The sequence below is a fragment of the Dunckerocampus dactyliophorus genome, chromosome 13 (assembly GCF_027744805.1).
Source record: "Dunckerocampus dactyliophorus isolate RoL2022-P2 chromosome 13, RoL_Ddac_1.1, whole genome shotgun sequence".
NCBI classification, from domain to species: domain Eukaryota; kingdom Metazoa; phylum Chordata; class Actinopteri; order Syngnathiformes; family Syngnathidae; genus Dunckerocampus; species Dunckerocampus dactyliophorus.
Window position 1 is genome coordinate 26,318,424 of NC_072831.1, and position 24,511 is coordinate 26,342,934.

Below are 24,511 nucleotides of genomic sequence, written 5' to 3' on the forward strand. Positions count from 1 at the left end.
AATGATAAAGATGTTATTAAATTGACAACTCTCTGAAATTATTATTGTTTAAAGGCCTGTTTTTTGTATTACATTTGATATTAATTAGATGTGTAGTAATTTAAAATAAAACAATATTCCACTTAAATTCATTTAAACTCATCCCCTGCCGATTTTGGGCGTTGACCCCCTCACAAACAAATGAACAGACGTCCATATTACTATTAAAAATACTTTTTATTGTAGTTTTTTTAACAAGGGCAGAATGTCAACAAAGAAACAAAAGTATAAATGAATAAATACAAAACTATTTTTTATAGAATTTATTTATGTATTTTTTCTGCATAATTTTAATAGTTCAATATAAGTTGTGTCTTTAAAATCTACTCTGTTACTTCTATGACCATAAAACAACCTGATGGTGGCAGTAGAGATCTGCTGCATTTTACCGTAGTACCTCCACCACCACCACCACCAGAATGTGTGCGCACCTGTCTATCTAAGCCAATTGAAGGCTGCATGCAAGGAGAAGATAGTTTATTGGGCGTGAAGGTCAAGCTTGCTACGCTATGATACAAGCTTGGAATATTTTAATTTGAATGGTGTCATACTCACATGTTTATATAAAGATAATTAAATGTGCATTTGCCTTTTTTATGAATACAAATGACTCAAAACATGGCATGCCCTTGAAAAATATTTATTCTGGCCCCCTTCTCGTTAATGAATACATTCCTCTCATAATGTGACGCCAGCAAAGCTAACCAACTTGTCATTCAAAGACGTTTTATTTAAAAAGAAAAAAGAATGTGTTCCCTTGGAGACGACAAAATCGATAGCATCCTGCTGCAGCATCTTCGCCACCAAATCACCTCAACTAATGAGATATGATGCGTGGCGGTGGCTGGCTGTGACGCCATCGCCGTGCCGCGCTCTGATTGGCTGTGTGTGGTGAAAGGGTGGGGCCGTGCACCATTGAGGAAATTTGCGCGAAGGGGGCGTGGCCTGTTCGCCCAGCAAATACACGCCTCCAGGATAAAAAGTCCACACAAGTGTCAGCGAGGAGCAGACGACACCAGCGAGCTAAAGAAGTACTTTAGTGTCCTATTTAGTTGTTATTTTGCCTTTTGAACGTAAAGTGTTGGCCGCTTTTGTGACGAACAAGGGAGTGAAATTGAATCCAAACGCCGTAACTCTTACCAGCTAATTAGCTGAATTGGCAGCTCGTGTGATTCATGTCTATATTTCCCCGGACTAATTCAGGTGAGTTCTTTTGTATTGTTTCTTCCCTTGTATATGTGTATAAAAGCATTTTTTGTGAGATAACTGTCAGATAAACCAACAACAGGTAAGACTCAATCAATTCAAATTATTGTTGCTGTCCAGACTCCTTACTAATTAACCCCAAAATGGCTGCCCAACGACAAAGTACGGCATTTTAGCTTGAAATGTGTCTAAAAGATGGCAAAACTGCAAAGCTCACAGTTTTCAATGCACCCTGCTGCGGGGGCACATTTGAAACTCCTTGTTGTGTAATGCTGCAGGTGCATTGCAGTCAGGATGGAGGATGAAGATGCTCCCATCTTCCTTATAACCACTGGCATTTTTGCCCATTAACGTCTCTCTGTTAACTTCCACTGCCTTAATTCACCTTGACATGAAAGTGGATGTTAGTTTTGGGACTTTGTGTATTTGTGGTGAACCTCCTTCCTGAGAGAGGATGTGCAAGCTGCTTGTTTTTTTTTTTTTTTTTTTTTTGGCGAGCATTGTTCTGCTACCAAGAAGTTTCGCTATACTTTACTTTAACCACACTTTTTGTTGTTGTTCGTGCTATATAGGCATGTGTGTTGCGAAGCGTTCCACCTTGTAAAACTATGAACAGACTTCGCTAAATGTCAAGGACTGTATGTTGAATCTCTGTGGCGGCCTTGGCGTGCGAACAGGAAGCTGCTTTTCGACATTTTTAACTGTTTGAAATGTTCCCAATTGTGTATTTGAAGCATTGTCAAAAATTTAGCCTTGTTGCTGACATTTTCGCCGTTTAAAAAGTTTTCATCCTAAAGACAAGTTTTCCCACGCCTGTCTCCAAGAAATGCGATTGTGCACTTTTATCTTTTTTTTCTTAAACATACAAACGCTAGTCGACCGGTCGTCTGATTTTGGCGGCGGGACCCACCATCACCCCTCAATAATATGCAATGACCCAAATTGTGGAATTTTTTTTCAACACGTAAACGTTTAAAATATTGTATTTAAAGGGACTGTTTGCAACGGCGTAGCATTTGAATAGACACAGACAAGAATGCAAGGTGCATTCATGGATACTGGGTTATTACATGATTTTGTAAGACCTGCGACCCACCAGGTGTGAATCACTGCAGTAGACACAACGCACCACTAGCACAGCTTTGTGAGCTCCGTTGCTAGCATTGCAGTCCCCTTTTTAACAGCAGCATTATGCTCGGTTAGCCTAGAAGAAAAAGATCTGTAACTGACTGATAGTTGGCCAAGTTTCAGGCTGTATTATAAGATGTGTAGCAAAGTCTTTTTGGTGTGAAGTGGCCTAGCTTGGAGTGGGTAAGAGGCATTAGGAAGATGGTTTTCCCTTCATGATGTTGTGAAAACCCCGGGGCAAAAAAACAGAGGCGCATCTTCTCAAAATGGAGCCAACAGGTAAAGGAGATCCTAGTTTTTCATGTTCGGTGCGCTTGGACATCTGGTCTGGGACCAACAATTACAAATGTGTGATGCTGGCCATAGAACCAGACGGTGTTTTTGTGCATTGAGTATTGTGAATCACACCCCGGTGTGGTAAATGAGTCATGATTTGAAGAGACTAAATCTGCTAAGTCTTAGTCAGACCCACATTACCTCCCAAAGTTTTAGCTTGATGATACATGTCTAGGTCGGTGTGACACTTAAATGACCCCTTACAGGGATCGTTCGGAAGAAGTTGTATGATATCCCCATCAGCAGTGTAGTGCATCAACAGTGACTTTCCCCCTCCTTTCATCCCGTCAGCAAATTTCCGGTCAGTTTTGGGTGAAAGTAGTTCCAGCTGGTTGTTGGGTCACTTTGCTTCTCAAAACAGTATGCGTTCAAAAGAATAATACATTTGCATCGCAAAACCTTTTTTTTTTTTTTCCATGAAAAAGACCTCACAATCTGCCTTTTCTCTCCATTCGTATCACTGCGCAATGCCGCCTGCGTACCTGTTTACCTGCGCGGATGACGGCAGAGACGCGATACAGTTAAACTGAGACCGAGGCTCGAGTCCAATTCCAGGCATAAACAGAACTGCACACCATAACTATAGTCCAATGCACGGCCAAGTTTGCCCCCCACACCCACCCACACCCACACACACACACACACACACACACGTTGCACCTCATCTGTGGACAGATACAGGATGGGTAAAATTGGTCCTTGACATGTAAGTAGACCCCATTGCCTGCCTGCCAGCTGCCCTATGGCGGATGCATTTCATCTTAACTGGATTTATAAGGTAAATTATTTTACCAACGTTTGTGTGAGGGGTTAACTGCTGTATATGGTGCTTATGACACCTTAGAACCGAGCTGTGCTGCTGTTCTATGTAGTACATTTTACAGCTTGGTTACTTGTAGTAGTGCACATGACACTTGTAGCAATAATAGATGGGACTGTTTGAATGTTTCCTACCATTTTCAATTTATTTTGTGAGCTTCCTCCTCATTGTGCTCCCCCTCCCACCCCACCCGCTTATGTTTTATTAGGCAAATGTTCTGTTATTCTTAGCCAAGCAGGATGTTTATACGATCCCCGAGTAGAAATATGACTGGCAAGGCACCAGTGTTTATCTTTCTTCCCTTTCCTCAGGTCCTCACTTGTCACACTTCCCTGAGCATCCCTCAGTCTCCTCCTCCTCCTCATCCTCTGCTGCTTTTTCTATGCCTGCCTCGCCCTCCTCTGCATCCCGCTCAAGGATGAAATGACATCTTGCATGATAAACCTCACACGTCTCTCAGCATACATTATAATTACAGTGGAACCTTACGATAATCAAGTTGTCGCTATCATAAAACCTTGATTTAAGTGTATAGGCAATGTCTAACATTTTAGTCGTGCAAGTGCAAAAAGAAGTTACTACTTCATTATACAAGAAGTTGTACTTCAAAGGTAAAAAGGAAAGGATTACTGAAGACGCATGAAAGTGTAAAAATAAGTTAACCGCTGTACATTTAGAATTTAAATTTTTTTGCATGTGACTGTCACCTGTCGCTTTTCTGTACAGCAACGAGGATTGGAGGTTGCTGATGTTGAATTTTGCCGCCTTCTGCGCGTAGTATCACAGCCATAACGACGCGGGCCGGAAATGCAGGACGGATCTAAGGCTCTCTTCAACCGCCTTGTGTTGAAGGCAAGCATGGGCCGGTGTGAGATCCCGACAGTATAACCTTGGGCAAACGTATCACTATTTGACGGTTTCACTGCATTATATTTACAGCTCTAAAATGTGTTATTTTGAAGTATCTTTATTGAAAAGAGGAAAAAAGTAAAGTAAAAACAATCATTTTTAAAGCAGATGACATGATGAAAGCATAAGTATGTATTTAAAATAATCCAATTCTTTCTAAATAAAATGTAGTTCTCAATGCAGGCTACTGCATAAAATAAACAAGTGGCTCAAGAAGGTCACAACATAAATTTAATAAAAAATAATAAAAAAAAAAAAAAAACTCAATGTTGCGTTATTTCTTAGGGGCAGGTCACACTAGTCCACAAAGTGATTGTTGGCAACTGAAACGTTAAGTAGTTGTTGCTTGTTCGTTGGAGAGTAAAATGGTTCATACCGCTTATCTTCCACTCCTGTCTCGTTCTGAATTGCATCTCCACATTTGGAGACCCTCGACATGACTAATATGCTGACCGACAACAGTGCGACGGTCAGTGCTAACAAGGAAGCTAACGCCTGTGGGTTCAACACATTGAAGTCCACAGGATGTGACAAAGTATTTCCCCGTAGTGGCCGCGCTGGACCACCACTTTCTCTCATACTGCAACGGCATGACACAAAATTGTAGTGGTTTTGAAACGGTGACTTTTTCATTCTGTGGTGTACTTTTGAAAGCGGTGACCGGCCTGTGCTTAGTTGAAAGCAATTATCCGACCAAATAGTTTCCAGTGGCTGGTGACCAACCTGAGCGATATTGTACTGAGCAGCCAGGACTCGGCTTTTGTTGACTCACTACATTTCTGGTTCTATGGTTGTTTCCACATATGTATTAAAAAAAAAAAAAAAAAAAAAAACTCAAAGCGCGCGCGCGTGCGTGCGTGCGTGCGTGCGTGCGTGCGTGCGTGCGTGCGTGCGTGCGTGCGTGCGTGCGTGCGTGCGTGCGTGTACACCCTGTATTTGCTCACTGAGCTGAAGTCTCAGGATATGCAAAGATTTTGCATCTGTTGCATGTCCCCCCCCCACCCCTTTGACTCTTTTGACCTGCTGTGCTACTAACATGAATTGACAGTGCCTCAACGAGAAGATTATTCTCACTTTTGCCGCCACCCTGCTTGGCTGCTTTGATGTCACTTTTTCCATATGCAAGCAAAAGTGCGTGTGTGTGTGATCATGGATGGAAAAAGTGATTTTAAAAAACAGTTGTCTTTGCTTTAGGGGTTAATCAGCTGCCACTTACTGTAGTGACTCATGTCATGTGATTTCCCGCCCACCCCAAAAAACGACTGCTCATTTGCTCTTGTGGCTGTGATGAGATGACACTTTTGTAGTTTAACCTTCCCACGTTACTTGATCTGTCAGTCAATGGAGCGCCAGTGGATTTTTTTTTTTTTTTTTTTTTTTTCTAAATTTTTAGGACCAGTGGAATCTAGTCTGCATGACTACGAATTGTGAAGATTCTTTAACTTGTCGCTGTCCTGTTTCCTGCTGGATCATGTTTCTTGTCCAATGTGTGTGAAATGTTATGCAGAACTTTGTGGGACTTAAGTGCACAGTTGGACATTTAGTCGTTGGCCATTGGCTAAAGGTCCACTATTTTGCCTTTCATCCTATTGGTAGTATGTGCCTATACCTGGTTTATGAGCACCAAAACCTTAGAAAAAAATCTATAATCGTCCTTCACTTTTGAAATAAGTCACTCAAACGGTTGCTTTTGCAGTTCTGGGGATTCATGACGTCATGAAGGAAAATCAGCCCTCCTCAAGGACAGGATACAGACTGTGATGCTAGATGAGCATGCTGCATGTAGAAGCCCACCAAATCAAAATAAAAAAAAAAAAAGTAGGCTTTGCTGCATATCTTAAAATGAAGGCTGTCAACTACAAATGTGAGCTGTAAGTTTACATTTTTCTTGACTGAAATGTTAGCAGTGTTGTGTTGTGATATGGCATCTAATATGTTGGACACATGCAGAGTTGGTGCACAGGGATCCCTCGTTTATGGCAGTCAATTGGTTCCAGACCCGACTGTGATGAGTGAATTTCTGCCAAGTTGGAGTTCTTATTTCTAAATGGAATAATTTCGTAGGTGAAGCGTAGAAAACCTGTTTGACAGTCAAAATACATTTTTTTTTTTTAACATTAGAGCCCTCTAACACCCCAATTGACATAACAGAAAATAAGCCATTTAAGACGAAACTCGTGCTGTGTTTTGTAGTGAATGTGTGGAGAACAGGAAGTGTGTGTGTGTGTGTGGGGGGGGGGGTGTTCAGAGTTGAGTTTTAGCTTGGCGTAGGTTACGGCTGCAATATTAACCCGTGTTATGATTATGATGATTGCACCTGTTGTGAGAATTCAAACCTGCAATAAAAGCCTGTTGTTCTGGCAATCGAGTTTGGTGCTTGTCTCACTGAACATTTCAGTAACATTACCACACCTAATGACGCAGTAGAATACTATATCACAATTTGAATGCGTCTTCTTAATGCCTTATAGTTGTATTTGAGTTCAGTTAGACATTTTTGATGCTTAATTTAGGCAAAGAAATGCCTAAAATTTGTTTAAATATGCATGTTTTGACTAATGGGCCGTATTCAACCACAATAGCATGATTATTCATATTTTTTAAAAAACAGTGAAGCCGTGAATAGGTTGATGTGGTGAGGTGTGTGTGTGTGTACACGTGCGTGCCAAATTAATGCAGTCTTACTTTTCATCCATTAGTTTGGTTTACTTGAAGTGATTGATGCCGCTATAAATACGTACATCCTCTGACCTCGTGCTTTTAAATAGGATTCTGTTCATTGAGTGCGTTCATAGATGGAGACAAAAGACGGACCTGTGCCACGCTGTGATGTAATTGATGTTTGGTGCATTCTGTTAGCTTTAATTAAATCATCTTTCTTCATGTTCCAGAAGTAAGAGATGAATGAAATGAAGACTGTGGTGAACTGTGAGTGGAACATAATGTTTACATAATTGTACTCCATTCAAAGACATGTTAATCACTGCCTCGATGTAAAATAAACATGTTTGAGATTTAATTTAGGTCGTGCAAATCTCCATACTGGATTGTTTGCGCGTCTTGTCGCATACTATTCTTGTCCTATAGCGCCAGTGAGCATATATAAAAGCCAAAGCTTGTGGCCGTTGACCACACGCTTTAAATAGACCGCGTGAGAAGGCCAGCAAGCATCACGTCTCAAGATGTAGCAGCACATCAGGGTGCACAATGTCTGCAGTCTTTTTTTGGTTTTTTTTTGTGTGTTTGTTTTAGGCCTTTACAATTCCAACAAACCCAACACATAAACAACTTCATGCCGCTCTAAAATGTAAAGTTTTGATTGGAACAAGAGGTGGAACGAGTGCATAGAGTTCCTTACCCAGTCAAATTCCACAGCGCACCCCCCTAAACCATCTCCCCACCCAGCACGCTCTCACAATGACTGAGGCAGTGTGCAGCTCTGCAGTGTGCGATGAAAACAAATCCTTGGCTGGCTGTGTTGTGGCCAAACATTTAAACATAACTTCATATTGTTCAGACTTTGTTCTTGTGTGTTTTGGCCTTTAAGAACTGTGACCGTGTCAGGAATAGAATGCATTTAGACGTCAGACTGTCATTCAGCGGGATGGGTATAATCATCGATTAGTCGTAGGGAATTTTGTCATTGATTTAATGGCATCTGAGGCAAAATGGAGCGCACTACTTGGTTGCAACCAGCAGAGGTGCTGTTGAACTAGTTTGTGGTCCAGAGAACAAAAAACAAAAGGTCCACGATGGTATGTTGAGCTACATCCACACCATTGTTCTGTTCTATACAACACTGGCATCAAAGCAAGTGTCTGAGAATTCAGAAACGGATTCCCATCCTTCCAATCAAGGAAATTTAGATGGATGTCAATCTGTCACCTGCCTGGTCTGGGGCCAGCCACGTATTCCTCCTGGGGCTCGAACCAAGGTTCGCAGAATGAGTCTAGCTCTAGCTATCGAGCGAAAAGCCCGAGCAGGCAACTCTGTCCAGCGTGACTCTCACACAGCCACACTGGCACACACATCGACATTCCAAAACCGTCCAAAGCTAGAAATGTACTTCTACTCTTGAACCGTGAACAAAATGGTGAAAATGTCGAAACATGCACCTCTACTGTCTTGCCTGTGTTTATTTTTAGCACAAACACCAAAGTTTGACCTCCTTAATGTTGGACTGACTTGAAACGTCATCGTTCTTTGCACTCTACCATACGCCCACTGCAACTTTAGGGTGTTAAGTAAGCCGCCATAAATGTCATTTACAAAAATGAGGAATAAGCATTCAAAAAAATGAAAGCTGGGATATAAAAATTAGGACTCTCAATACTAATGTCTGCTGATGAACACTTGTCTAAACAAAGTTCCTCCTGATTTTATTTTATCCCCCCTCCCCCCCTCCCCACATAGATCAGCGTTTGTGCCCCGCCGAGATATGACTGAGGTGATGATCAACAGCACCCCCATGGATGACATGAGGCTCAGTCCCACCAAGGACAGACTGTCCTTCCAGGTAGGTTTCATACACGCATATATACAGCGGAACCTGTTTCAGTCAACAACCCTCAGACTGGCTGCCTCGCACTGACTTAACCAAACCAAAATTTAAAATTAACCATTGGCCTTTGCTTGCACATTTACATGACATGGAGAGTGGGCGATTTAAAGGATTTAGGATCAGACCCGACCGCGATAAATGAATTTTCGCGATATAGGATTCAATGTGAACACTCAGTCACCTTTTACACTCCTTTTATTCTTTTGTTTACAACACATTGCTCAACTCTGCAGGGACTCGAGATGGACGCTAGCTTGCGAACTAACCAGTTAGTCATTAATTTTTTTTTTACTTTTAAACTTAAGAAGCCAAAAACTTACCACTTCCACATGGAATGGGAGGAGAACCTTTTCACTCATGTCGAATATGCCATTGCGGACTTCATGCTAAAGGGATAGTTTGGATTTGTGTTAATCTTTTAAAAGAATATTGTTTTGAGAAGCCAAATTACTTAATTGTCCCCACAACTAAGCAGAACTACGTTCTTCATCACAGAAATCTGACCAGAACTGGACTTGGGAAACCAAGTGGGGGGTAAGTCGCTGTTATTGGACTACAGTGGTGATGGGGATGTCAAACAACTTCATATCACAAAATCCGAACTATCCCCTTTTAAGGTAATGTCAGTGTTTTGTGTCATTACTGCCGCCTAGTGACCAGAATACTACATATCACTTGTATTTCAATATGTTTTGACTAAAACGGTGATCATTTAATTTCTGAAAAAGCGTGGGATAGTGAGGGAGCGATAATTGAACCGCAATATTGCAAGGGACTGTATTTTCAGTAGTCGTTTCTTGCTACGTTGCTCCCTCGCTATCAGTTTTTCAAAAATTAATTGATCAGCACAGTTTCCTTTGACTATGGCCTATTAGTAAAAAAAATATTAAAAGCCAAGTCATACGTAGTATTCTTGTCACTAAGCGTCAGTAATGTTACATTGAGACATTATCTTGGATTACATTACTGGGGGGTTTCTACCATTCCGTGTGGAAGTGGTACATTTTTGGTTTATGTTGTCCTACTTACTCACTCCATTTGAAACGCTAAGTTCAGAACAAATAAATTGGAGGCTAACTAGTTAGCTCGGTAGCTTGCTATATGCTATCAGCAGCGGTTGTCTGGCCTGCAGTGATCCCGTAGCCTGCGCAAAGTGGCTTAAACAAAGAATAGGGCTGTTATTTTGTCTGGAGGGCTCTAATTAGAAAGTCAAACAGGTTTTCTATGCTCTAAGAAAATATTCGGTTAATATTGAATCCTACTTTGCGGAAATTACCATTCCATATATTTGTTCCAAATACATGCAATGGGTGCATTCTGTTGGTTGCTGTGGTAGAATCCAGGTGAATACTGCCGTGCTTTTTATTATGAAGCATATTTTACACTGAACACTGCATTTTTCTTAATGCTGTGTCACGACACTGTGCTTACGTCACTGAAAAAAAACGGACCGATTATGTTTTTCATAGATATGACCCCTTTTTGGCTCTCAAATTTCAACAAGTGGTTTCCAGTGTATGCAGACATCTGCTTAAGCAGGCACTTTTTAGTAACAAGAACACGGTGGACCGGGACTTGATGGGTTGTCTACTTAAATGGGTTCCACTGTAGCACTTTTAGGTTAACCCACAACATACAAATGTAACTAGAATAGCCACAAGCGGAGGTAATGGGGAAATAAAAGGTTTCCATTCGGAGCAACCTGTTCTTTCTGAAATAGATCAGTAAATCTGCCCGTTTAGGAGACGTGAGCGCAGCCATCAGGTGGCCTTGACAAGCGCCTTCCGGCAGCTTTGTTAAAACTGTCAGCTCGACAAGGTCATCTGAGAAACTTGCCAAAACACACAGCTGCTTCCCTGTCTTATATTATGGAGCTGAATGCGAACGCTGAGATCACTCCAGTGGTTTGTAAGGATATGCGTCTTCAGCGGGGTGTCTGTAAAACCTGGCACCATGGATGCCATAGCCGTCTTGAAGAGGATGTGGCTTGACCCCCAGAGGAAGAGGGTGCCTTCCTCTCCCTGCTTCATACGCCAGCTGCCGGAGTGGTAGCAGAGGAGGGTACTGATTGTGTATGCATCCATCTGGTTGTATTGTCTCACCTTGGCCTTTTTGTCTCAAGGTCTCATACACTCCTGAAGAGATTTGATCAGAAATGATGAAAGTTTGACTTTTTTTCAACCTCCGCATAACAGGAAAAAAGCTGTGAGCTAACTACAGTTTTGTGTGAAATCAATTGATTTTTAGTTCCTTCGGTGAGGGAGACTTGGGAGCAGGAATTGTACTCCGGGGGAGGGGGGTGAAGAAACCCAGCTTGTATTGTGTTCTGTGAAGGGACGCTACCTATGCCACAGTTGGAGAAACCCGGGCCTGAACAAATACAGTTTGAACTGAAAATGGTTAACATTTGTTCATTAAATGACAACAGACCTTGGGGGGGCTGGGCTGAAAACGATAATGAAATCATTAGTCATAATGGGGCCCAGAATTTTTAGATTTTGAAAAGCGTTCCATCATGGCTTGGGTGAATAGATCCGTCAAAACGGTAACGGCGGAAGACTGTTTCTGTATGACCTCGATGGTGGGGCTAGTAAGAACATTTAAAAATGAGCATAATATAATCGGAGTAAATGTTTATCAAATCATCGCAGCAAAGCTTTGGTCCTTCAACACAACAATCCTAAGCCCCAAAAATAGCATCTGATGCAGCATCACCGCTTCCTGCCGCTGTAAGTGAAACGAGTTGTGACGCGTGTCCGTGTCCTCGGCGGCCAAAGGCAAAGTCATCCGCCGCCCAACTCCCCCCATTGGCGATTACGCACATCCAGCGTTGGCAACTCATCTCTTTACTCTGCCCCGGCGAGTCTAAACTCCCTATGATGGACACGCCATGTTTTCCTAACCTGATAAATTCTCACAGTCTGAAGACATATTTGTCCCCCCCCCCCTTATATGTTTGGTGGAATTCCTGGAGGCTTGGACACAGCTGCATCCCCTCTTTTCTCTCCTGTCTCTGCTTCTCCTGCCTCATCTAATGCTTACTTTCCACTCGGCACCTTGCCCAGACGCTAACCCCCCACCCCCCACTCTACTCAAGCACCCACCACCCTTGAATGTCTTAGAGTGAAATATGCATGTCTAAAAATATTCAGCCACTTTTATCCAAACAACCATGAAAAAACTGCTGTTCTTGGACCAGGAGTGAAAGGCCCTTTGGGTCACTTCTCCGGTTCCTGAGAACGCACAAAAGTTGGAGGTTGATGTCAAATCTCAGCGAGGACAACGAATGCGCGTAATCGCTGCTGTCGGTCTTCGTCCCAGTAGACTTTTTTTTTTTTTTTTTTTTGTACCTTTCCAAGTCGGGCGGCTTACTATTGATTCGCCGTGATTATGCCCTTGTATAATCTTGTGTGTGTGTGTGTGTGTGTGTGTGTGTGTGTGTGTGTGTGGGGCCATGCTGTACTGACTGGATGAGTTCATAACGAGCTATGAGCAGCTTGGCATGTCGCCCCTATGCCCAAAAGCACTTAGATTAAACACGATACAGCGTTTAGTTCAGTCTCATCGGACATGTTTAATTTGCCCACGTACAGCCACTGATGTAACTCATCCATGTGCTGCTTTGGCCAGGCTAGCTAGCTTTGATGTTGAAGCTTTGGACGGTGTATCATTCACCATATAAGTTCAATTACTGTACCTCTCTTGGGGGGGGGGGGATGAAGAGAAAAGTATTCAGTGAAAACACACCACAACTGTTATTGGGCAGTGCCACAATTTTAGCTTTTAACTGTTCTGGATGTGTACATTTTAAAAATACCTGATTTTCACCTGCAATGTGACAGTTGAGCAGAATTTCATTAACTCCAAATGTTACGTTTTATTATCCAAGGTTGTTTGCACAACCGCCGGTTCTTGGTTGAGCTGTTTGGAGTCTAAAAGCTCTTTTGCACACAAAATAAATGGGCAGAAATATGCATTTGTTCACTTGACAATCAATGGAGATGCAAAAACATGCAGTCCATTGGTCATCTGGCTGAGCAGTGTTGCAAAGTCATGCAGGAAAAACGGTCGTTTAGGTTTTAAGTGGACAACGACTGCTGTTTTCAGCATAGATGGTAAAGGTATACATCAGGTCAAACACTTATAGCCCCTTGGTCCACACAATCAAGAGTCTCGCCCCACAGATTCTTGCACAATCAACTGTGACCTGACGTAGTACCTGGACTGACCTGTGAGGCTGCAGGGCCTTGAGGGCCAGCAATTAAAAAGCTATGCTAGCTCAGTGGGGCTAGCTGTAAGCTTATCTAGTAACTCCCCGGTTGTGGTCATTTCTTGCCAACGCTATTGTGGTAAGGTCTGTCGCTGCCGGTCGCTACCATTTTGTTTTTTGCTTAAGTCTTGAGACTTCTTGTGACAATCGGAGTCAGAGCCTTGGCCGTCCTCTGTATTGACCTTTGCAGGATTTTTTTTTATTTTTTTATTTTTATTTTTTTTTTATTTTTTTTAACTTACCATTTTCCGGTCACACCACAGGATAGGATCCTAACTTTGGTTCAACAAAATCTGGTTGTTGGCATGTACAGAACACGTTTCAAGAACACACTGATCCGGTACCGGGTTGACAAGAACTGCAGATAACTGTAAAAGTTCTTGGTTTGACCCAACTACAATCTTTTTTTCAAAACCGCTTATCCGTTCAGGGTCATGGCAACGCCCTATCCCGGCAGACTACTATACACCCTGGACTGGTCAACTGTCCATCAGCTGGTTTTAACGTTTGCGTCTCTCCTCTGCAGATATTCCCCGACCCGTCCGACTTTGAGCGCTGCTGCAAGCTCAAAGACCGCCTGCCGTCTATCGTGGTGGAGCCCACAGAGGGCGAGGTGGAGAGCGGGGAGCTCCGCTGGCCTCCGGAGGAGTTCCTGGTTAGCGAGGAGGAGGAGGAGGAGGAGGACGACGACGACGAGGACGAGGACGACGATGACGACGACGACGACGACGACGATGAAGAGGAACAAAACGGACAAGAGACGCCGACATCCCAGCGCTAGGTCTCTAGGATGAATATGTCCCCCTTTTTCACGCACTGGTCACGCTGCACCTTAAACCTCCAGCAGATGTAACGTGGCAGCCATCTTGCCACCCTGCCAAGCGAAGCAATACACACTTTCACATCAAGAGACCGCCACCCTTTTGAACCCACACTTCCATCGCCTCAAGACCAGGTGTCGCTCCGTGGACAGCTCTTGCACTGATTGGGGGTGCATTTTAGTCAAAGATGACAACCAAACTTGCCTACAATACCCGTGTTCACTCTCCTGGATATTCCTGTTCTAAGTGTTTTGTGATTGCCGCCACTGTCCATAGAGTTGTCTCTTTACCAGCGTTTTGTGATGTGGGTGTAAAATGTTCTGCGGATTCTGTTTTTTGTGGTCTGCATTTGGAAATTCAAAGTAGGGTTTTAGGGAAGTGAGCAAGCAAGCGAAGGAATGGGGTCTACGTGATGAAGTGTTAACAGTAGGCAGCCATGCTATTTGCCTGGAGGTTGGGAATTGCCGTTTTTTTCTTCGGCATCAAGCAATGTAACAAATTTGAACGTGTAAATAATTGGTCCCTGTAAGCCAGTTGTGGTCGTTGTTGATCCTGATTGACTCCTCCTTTTAGTCTTCCTGTTTTTCAGATGCAGCCATACTTTTTCACAATGTACTATAGGTGTTTGGGGGGGGGGCACCAGTTTAATACATAGTTCATTGACTGGTCTCGACTTTATAGCGTCGTCTTTCATCCCGTCTCCATGTCGGGCAATTTTCCTTTCACTTTATGGACACAAGCATGACTGTAGTTCTTTTTAGGGGTGGTTACTTTACATTTGTGTGGCATTAGGGCTGTGTACAGGACTTTTTTTTTTTTTTTTTCTTAAATGTCCCACATGTTTTTGTAAAGCTCAGGGAGATTAGCTGCCATCTGTTTTTTTTTTTTTGTTTTTTTTTTGTTTGTATTTAGACCACTTTCCCCCCCGACCATTGCAGAGGCTGTAAATAAACTTGGAATTTGCTAAACCAACTTTTTTTGTTTTTTCCTTTGTGGATTTCCTACTCGTCTATATGCAGTCGTGCTATTAGCGTTAGCTTAACTGCGTGCTGTTGCCATGTCAAGATTTATTCACCACCTTACATTTTAGGCTGCTAAATCATGGATTGTCATAATTGAAATAACATTGAAATATACTTTGTGTAATGCAATTATTATTTTTTTTATTTGTTGGAATTTAAATCAAATTTAAAAATTTGTGAAACATTAACTCTCCTCATACACCGTAAGCCACCTCAGAAATAGTTAGCTTTGCGGGTACTGTTTACTTTGCGAGCACAGCAGCTATTGTGATGAATGAACAAATGCTGGTTATTTCTGCATGTTAAGCTTGGGTTAATGATTCGGACTGCAATGACAAACTTCCTTCTCATGCTGATTAAAGGGAAGAGGAAGTGTAACCGGGGAAGGCCCTGAAAACTTTCAGGCTGCAGAGGTCAAAGCTCCGTTAAATTGCTGCTGGCAGTCCAAAATATGTTTTAATTACAAAGTGACACCTGAAAATAGAAGTCAAGGCTTTTCTTCCCCCTTCATACTTCTTGTTTGCCTCTGAGCCATGTGAGACCTTTTTTTTTTAATGATTAAAAGTGAAGAATATTGCTCTTTCTGCTGCCCTCTAAAGTCGTAAAGTTGACGCCCGCTGTAAAGTTTCCAGCGTCTCATGACATTTTCTGCCGACAATGCTACGGCTTCCCTTCATCAGCTGGAGGATATTAATACATTTTTTTCCAGGAAAAAGGAAGCAGAATAGAATGTCAGTTGATTGTTTCTCTACCAGGAAGTGACGATGCCTCATGGTGGTCACCCCACAGTCACATGATCACCTGAGAAGTTTCCAGTGATCAGAAAGTGTTGTTTATTCCTGTAAACCTCCAGTTTCCCCCCATTAGCGCTTTTCCGTGCACCCGTGTTTTTATTAGTCTTGTATCATTGTGGTCGCTGTTTATGGGAAGAGCGTGAGGAGCTGCTTCCACAGGCATTTATGTCCCCTTTTAAGATATGTCTGTGCGCTGTTCTCCATATGGCAGCATAGTTAGCATGACACGCTAACCATGCTCCTAGCACTCAGTCCCGTCGGCGCAGACTAATGCCAGCTGAACACCAACAAGACACGCATAACACTGAGTTTACGACACATCTGTACTCGAATAATGGCTAAGCTAACAGGATAGCTCTGAATCAGACGAAGTGATTACGCAAATCCGTTGTGACATGCTAACAGCCCAGTTAACAAGCTAACGCTAAGTGAAGTCCAATAAGGCAGCCAAGAAGTTTATAATGCCACATAGCTGAGATAAAGTGGTGTGAAACAGCGTTTGCCCCTTCCTGATTCCTTTTTTTTGTTTGCATGTTTGTCACACTTAAATGTTTCAGATCATAAAACTAAATTAAACCTTAGTCAGTGAGATCACAACTAAACACAACATGCAGTTTTTATTTGAAACTTTTTATGATTAAGAGAGAAAAAAAATCCAAACCTACACAGCCCTGTGTGAGAAAGTGATTGAAATCTATCAGTGTGGAAAAGCATATAAAGCCATTTCTAAAGCTTTGGGACTCCAGCGAACCACAGTGAGAGCCATTATTCACAAATGGCCTAACATAGAACAGTGGTGAAGCTTCCCAGGAGTGGCCGGCCAAGCTGGAAACCAACTTGGGTTCTGCTGCAGGACAATCATCCAAAACACACCAGCAAGTCCACCTCTGAATGGATGATGAAAAACAAAATGAAGACTTTGGCCTAGTAAAGTCCTGACCTGAATCCTATTGAGATGCTGTTGCATGACCCTAAAAAGGCACTTTATGCTGGAAAACCCTCCAGTGTGGCTGAATGACAACAATTCTGAAAAGATGAGTGGGCTGAAATTCCTGTAAGAGACTCATTGCAAGTTATCACAAACGCTTGATTGCAGTTGTTGCTGCTAAGGGGGGCCCAACCAGTTATTAGGATTGGGGGGGGCAATCGTTTTTTCCACGCGGGGCCATGTAGGTTGGGATTTTTTCTCCCTTAATAAGAAGTTTCATTTAAAAACTGCATTTTGTGTTCAGTTGCGTTGTCACTGACTAATATTTACATTTGTTTGATGATGAAACATTTAAGTGTGACAAAAAAGAAATCAGGAAGGGGGGGGGGGCAAACACCTTTTCACATCACTGTAGATCTGTACCAGACAACTGATTACCCAACTCTGTTGATTGGGATACGCTAACAGTGCTCGGTTAGCACGCTTGTGCTAACTGAACCCTGATAAGGCCGCCAAGACGCCTACAAACTGATTACTCAAGTCTGTTCGTTTTGACTTGCTAACGGCGCTCTCTGAACTGTCCAGTTAAAAATGCCAAAACTCGCTTACGTGGCTCAGGCGGTAGAGTAGTCGTCTCCCAACCTGAAGGTCGCGGGTTCGATCCTCCGTCCTCCCGTGATCGTGACGAAGTAACCTCGGGCAAGATGCCGAACCCCCAGTTGCTCCTGATGCTAGGAGAATGTGCTAACAGTGTCAAAGCGCTTTGAGTGCCTCAGAGGTGGAAAAGCGCCATACAAGTGAAAGACCATTAACCAGTAACTATATTCTTAGCAAGTATCTAGCTAGCTAGTACACCAAGCTAATAATACAACTCAGCCCTTAATGACTACTGTGTGGGGTGTTAATGTCATGCCCCGGCACTTCCTGTGGACAGAGGTGATGCTCTGATGAGTAAATGCGGAAAAAGTGTATTTTTAAAAAGCGTGTGTGTGTGTGTGTGTGTGTGTGTGTGTGTGTGTGTGTGTGTGTGTGTGTGCGCGCGCGAGCACGTCCATTAACAGTGTTGTCAGAGTGAAGTCACTGATAGATCTTCTCGCTCATTCTCGGCATTCTTTCCGATGGAAACAATCTTAACGCTGATCCCAGAGTGTCAGCAGAGTCTGACCTGCCAACCCCTGAAGTCTCAAACGCTGACTCCCAGCCGGTTTGTAGTCCTTCCTCCTGCATGTAAACAGACAGCTGCTCCATGTAGTCTGTCACACGCGGGAGGAAGAACACTTAATCTGACGGACTGCTTTTACACTCCTTGCTTGTTTTCACTCTCCTGTCAAAGGCCAGTAATTGTAGAGTAATTATCGCTTGTTACTAAGTTTGTGAACGATAAACCGATGCAACCGGATATTACCGGAGATGCGGCTGCATCGGCAGCAGCCTCCTGGACCGATAAGAATCAGCCACAAATGCTTAGATGAATCGATTGTAGAGACACGCATCGGGTATCGCGAGACTAGCAGCTGGATGACAGTCCGTCTCTTAGACAACATGAGGGCCCTGGCTGCCGGCAAACAACCGTCACGCATGCTTTGTAGCTTAGCATGACGGAAAGCGAAAATGGGCGCTAGCTAGTCGCCAGGACGAGATTTTCAATACATCAGCAAAACATTATAGCGATCAAATTGATCTTATTTATTATATATTGTGTACAACTACGACAGGAACGACGGCAAATTAAAAGCACAGTAGCTGGAGTTTGTTGTATGTGCACAGAACAAATACGCACATTAGCATCAAATCTTACCTTGATGCATTCCCACAATCGCATCAGCGTTTGGGACCAAATATGAGGTGAAAGTAAAATGGGATGAATACAGTACAGTAGTCTACCTGTGCAGCCTGGGTGATAGTTAGATGGTGCGTTCAAGGACTGTTGAACAAAGTGGGGGAAGTCGCCGCTGACAACAAACAGCTTCAACATGCAAAACCTGTGGGATTATATATACTGTATATTCGTTTTTGAATAAAAGACTTCCAAAATTGATATCCATTTACATACAAAATGATGTACTTAGTTATTTTTTATTTTCTTCAAGTGTTTTTTTTTTTTTTATCCTTGCACCTGAAGGTTTCCCGCGTCTACATCAACTATTCAATGGGACCATTGAATGGCATCGTATCTAATCTCATCGTTTGTCACGATGAAGTTTCCTCCACCCTAGATACCAAAATGGTGCCTATTATCTTATGTCATCCTCCACGAACCAGGAAGTAGCTTCCTAGCTAGCAAATGGACAAATAAACAAAGACTACTCCGGCGTTGTACTTTCTTTTTCACTTTTAGAGAAATATATTTTCTCTTTTTGCAGTTTGATTGAACTATACACTCTCTAGAATCCATAATGGTACGGTCCTGTCGTCTTAAGTCATCCTCCATGAACCAGGAAGTAGCCTGCTTGCTAGGTGGAATTTAGTTTGTCCTGAGTCACAAGAGAACTACTCCACTTATCTTAGCATCAAAATGGTACAGTCCTGTCGCCTTGTTAGCTGACATGCATACAAACCACCACAGATGCTATATTTTTCCACTTTTGCTAACAGTTTGCCGTCTCCTGAGTGCCATTGTACTTACAGAAGTTTTCCATAGGTGCACAGCAGTAAAAAATGTAACCAGGCACCAGCGCACTAGACTACACACACCAGGTTATGCAATCTGCCTCCTTAACATTTCATTGTAAACAATCTTCAAAACCCAAAACCACAAAGTGTTCCTGTGCATGTGCTGCAGAGCTTCTCTTTTTACGCTATTATGACTCGGTGTTCATGTGCGTAAGAGAAAGATTCTTTTCCCATGGTTGCTCCTCAAGTGTGAGAAGAAAGTAGAGCTCTCAGGACATGAAGCTAAAGAAGAAAAGAAAAAAAAGTTAAAAAAAAGAAAAAAAAAAGACTGCGGTGGTTATTTATAACCTGTCTGGAGGCGGGCCCAGCTAGTGTGGATATCTGGCACAGTCAACAAGGGGGATACGGGGGGGATTGATATGGAACAAGAAGGTGAAGAAGTCATGGAATGCAAGTCCGCCTGATATGGAACAGAGTATTTTGTGGGGGTTTTGTCCAGACCTATAGCTTGTAGACACATCCCAAAGGTGTCGGATGGGGGTTGAGGTCTGAGCCCTCACATTCTTCCGCACTTGACTCACCTACGCCAGCGTGGAATTTGGGCTCATACCGAAACGCTTCCCTCAGAGTTGTCAGAATATAATTTAACAAAATGTCATGCGAGAATAGAAAATTAAGTTTCAAGTGGAAACGAAGGTTCTAGTTCCTGATCAGCTGGGGTTCGAAGCCAGTACGGCATTCATTTGAGGATATGTGGCTAAAAATGACATTGCTGCCCTCAGTCTCCTCTTGGATAAAAATGTAACAAATAAAAACTTTACAATGACAAAAACAAATGCTAACATTCGCTTACCCTGTTGCTGTGCCATAGCTCTAGATGCTGTAGTATTCTATTCTGCAGTCTCTCCTTTGCTGCAGATGCCCTCAGTCTCCTCTCGGATAAAAGTTAGCTGAGGTTCCAAGCATGCCAAGTTGATATCAAATCGGTGGTGCACAATAAACACCTAAAAATGACAAAACCAACACTAACGTTAGCTTACCTTGTTACAGTTTCTACACTATTATACTCGACAGTCTGCACTTTGCTCCAGATGCCCTCAGTCTCCTCTCGGGTAAAAGCTAGCTAGGGTTCCAAGCGTGCCGCGCCGATATCATATCGGTGACATAAAATAAAAGAAAACAACAAAAACCAACTCTAACGTTAGCTTCCCTTGTCACTGTGCCTACACAATTATATTCCAAAGTCTCCATTTTGTTGCAGCTGTCCAAGATTTTATAAACTGCTGAAAATGACCAAAACAAGCATTAACGTTAGCTTACCCTGTCGCTGTACCTTAGCTATGGACCCTGCAGTATTATACGCCGCAGGTGCTACTTTGCTGCAGCTGCCCTCATGATAAAAACAAACACACATGCTAACATTAGCTAAACCAGTTGCTGTTCCAGTATTATAGTTTTTTTCCTCTTCTTGGACCCTCGTTCTGCTCTATTGTTGCTGTTGGTTAGCATGTCTTGTTCGGACGGATGCGTTCAGTGTCGTATGGTTTTGGCAGTACTGTTTTGAAATGAAAAAGTGGACGCAGTCCTAAAGATGTGTTAGTTGAACCAGCAATCCGCTTCACAATCATCCCATATGTTGCCTCCCCGAGGCGAAAAGTCATATGTGTTGATTTAAATAGAGAGTTTATAGCCTTTCCACTGTAATCCTTACCTTCAGCATCGAGTGGAGACGCACGAGAATAAAGAACACACTGATAGCAGATCGCAAAACCAGAGAGACGCTTAAAAGGATGAGGGGGATTACAGGTGTGGAAGCTTTAAACTGAACCTTCAAGAGGTTCTTAAAGGCAAGAACGTTCTAAATAACAAAGTCAACTTTTCCCCCCAATGGTGCTATCAATAGACTCCAAAGAGAGCGAGTCCACTGCCCAAAAAAAGTCACTGTGTCTTTCCCACGTTGGCTTACATAAGAGGGATGTCAAGTGGAACATGAGTGAATGTAATCATCTCCACTGTATTTATCTGTAGATTTAATCAAATACTGTACTGAGAAAAATGTGCATTTGAGATGTTTTGAGCCGTACTCATCCCAAAACCAGAAATGCTACAGTTCCGTTGTCTTACGTCATCCTCCATGAAACAGGAAGTAGATTGGTAGATACCTTAAAAATGGACGTGTTTGTTATTTGTACTCCTGTTAGACGTATTCAGTGTTTATTTTTGCTGTTTGAGTCATGATAGAACCGTCCACGCCAGAATCCAAAATGAAACGAGCCTGCCGACCTCGTTCATCCGCCATAAACTAAGTACCCTGCTAGCTAAAAATATGAACAAACAATACAACAAATACTGTGCTACATTATTTTTTCACTATTTTTTTCACTCTTGTTTGAGTCAGTATAGAGCCCTTCTCCCCACCCTGGAATAAAAAGTGGTGCAGTCCGGTAGTCGTACCTCATCATCCTTGAACCAGGAACTAGCCTGCTAGCTAGCAAATTGCTGGCAAAATAAACAATACAAGAAATACTGTGCTACATATTTTTTTTCACTTGAGCTGTTCTCCCCACCCAAGAATCAAAAAATGGTACAGTCTGGTAGTTGTACCTCATATCATTGAACATTTCCACTCTTGCTATTTTTGCCATTTCAGTCACAATGGAGCCATTCTCCCCACCCTAGAATCAAAAGTGGTGCAGCCCGGTTATCATACCTCATCATCTATTAACAAGGAAGTAGCCTGCTTCCTAAAAAAAAAAAAAAGAACAAACAATACAACAAATACTGTGCTGATTTTTTTTCACTCTCGCTATTTTTGCTGTTTCGGTCACAATGGAGCCGTTCTCCCCACCTCGGAATCAAAAATGGTACAGTCCGGTATTTGTACCTCATTATCATTAAACCAGGAAGTAGCCTGCTAGCTACCAAATTGCTGCATAAACAAACAATACAACAAATACTGTGCTACATGTTTTCTTTTCCACTGGAGCCGTTCTCCCCACCCCAGAATAAAAAATAGTACAGTCCAGTTGTCATCCTTCAGAAATAGTTTCTATCCAAAAAATTGCCGGATAAACAAACAATACAAAAAATACTGTGCTGATCAAAATGGACCTTAAAAATGGACGTGTTTGTTATTTGTACTCCTGTTAGACATATTCAGTGTTTATTTTTGCTGTTTGAGTCATGATAGAACCGTCCACGCCAGAATCCAAAATGAAACGAGCCTGCCGACCTCATTCATCCGCCATAAACTAAGTACCCTGCTAGCTAAAAATACGAACAAACAATACAACAAATACTGTGCTACATTATTTTTTCACAATTTTTTTCACTCTTGTTTGAGTCAGTATAGAGCCCTTCTCCCCACCCCGGAATAAAAAATGGTTCAGTCCGGTAGTCGTACCTCATCATCCTTGAACCAGGAAGTGGTCTGCTGCCTGCTAGCTAACAAACTGAAAAAGATAGTACGTCTTTGTTGTTTTTTTTTTTTACTTTTAATACCAATTTGCGCTCCACGGAGTGCCATTCCAGTTACGGCACCGTTTTCCAAATGTAATCAGGCACGATCACAGCGATCAAACATGTTTTGCTAAATGATGTCAGACAGCTGTAATTAATCACGTTAGCGAGCTCCCTTTTGAAGGTGCGCTGGCAAAGAGATGCAAAATTTTCCGTCCACCGTCCTCCTCTGAAGTGATGCGTTGACCTCCGAGAGGTTTATCCTGATAAAGCGTGGATGGTTCAGTCCAGTCTATTAGATAGAGTGCATGCCACAGGGAACGGGTCATGGAAAAGTCTTGAGTTTAAGTGCACTCACTCTCTCACTCTTTTTTTTTTTACCCTGCCTGTCAGTCTGTCTTTAACTCACTCACAACACACACACACATCACTAAATACTGACGTCATGTGAAACAGTAGAGCGGCGTAAGCGTGGGTAAAAGAAACAAATGACACACGCTCTACTTTAAAAGGCCATGCCGATTCCATGCTGGAGATTAGAATCAGTTTAGACATGTAATTAACCTGAGGATGAGGAAGGAACAAAAAAAAACACACACACATGAGTAATGGAATTTTAATACAGTGGGGTTACGTTGCTAAGACTGCATTCTTTACGACATGCTTTAAAAATGAAGGTACAAATTGTTGCTAGGGTAAGGTAAACATGCTATATAAATTAATTAAAGTCAAGAAGAAAAAATGAAAGATAAGTAAACGTTTGTTGTAATTTAGGATAAAAAACAAAAACAATTCCGTGTTTTGGACAGTATATATGCATAAACTGAAAACCCAAAAGATATATGCTTTTTTTTTTTTACTAACAGCAAAGGTACCAATAATAATATCCAACATAGTATTGTCATTATTAATAATACTTAATTATAATAATAACAGATAATTAATGCATTATTTATGACTCTTTTTAAAAAAAATATGTACATATTCTGCCTTTTTAAACAATAATAATTCTCTGTTTTGATTGACACAATAATAATAATAAATAATAACAATAAACCCAAAAAATATTTTGTCAGTGTTTTGGATAATGTACCGTATATACTAGGGATGCTCCAATCAGGTCACCAGTGGTGAGGGACGCCGACAGGCTGAAGAAGGCCCATGGGACTCCGGAGACAGCTGACAGGTACCAGCAGGCCAAGCGGTCTGCGGCTCTGGCAGTCGCTAAGGCAAAAACTCGGACATGGGAGGAGTTCGGAGAAGCAATGGAGAACGACTTCCGGGTGGCTTCGAAGAGATTCTGGACCACCGTCCGCTGTCTCAGGAGGGGGAAGCAGTGCACAATCAGCGGCGGAAGGAATACTTCGAAGAACTCCTCAATCCCACCGATACGTTTTCCAATGAGTGAGCAGACACGGTGGGCTCTACTACCTCTGGAACTGAGGTTGCCAAAAAGTTCGTCAGTGGCAGGGCCCTTAGGGTGGATGAGGTTTTCCGTATTTCCTTAAGGCCCCGCTTTGGGCGTGTCTTGGTTGACACGACTCTGCAGCATCGCATGGACATCAGGGGCGGTGCCTCTGGATTGGCAGACCCCGGTGGTGGTCC

At 42.5% G+C, this 24,511-nt stretch overlaps 1 protein-coding gene across 1 annotated transcript; it reads left to right on the forward strand.

The window, feature by feature from the left end:
• The first annotated feature begins 1,002 nt into the window (after positions 1-1,002).
• On the forward strand, positions 1,003-14,696 carry lbh (LBH regulator of WNT signaling pathway). The gene is made up of 3 exons (XM_054797214.1): positions 1,003-1,242; positions 8,852-8,954; positions 13,796-14,696. The coding sequence occupies exons 2-3, from the start codon at positions 8,877-8,879 to the stop codon at positions 14,048-14,050; spliced, it is 333 nt and encodes a 110-aa protein (XP_054653189.1). The 5' UTR covers positions 1,003-1,242; positions 8,852-8,876; the 3' UTR covers positions 14,051-14,696.
• Positions 14,697-24,511: the final 9,815 nt, after the last annotated feature.

Coding starts and splice junctions, on each gene's coding strand:
- lbh (XM_054797214.1), top strand. CDS start 8,877: ATGACTGAGGTGATGATCAACAGCACCCCCATGGATGACATGAGGCTC. Junction 8,955..13,795: donor AGGACAGACTGTCCTTCCAG/GTAGGTTTCATA, acceptor TCTCCTCTGCAG/ATATTCCCCGACCCGTCCGA.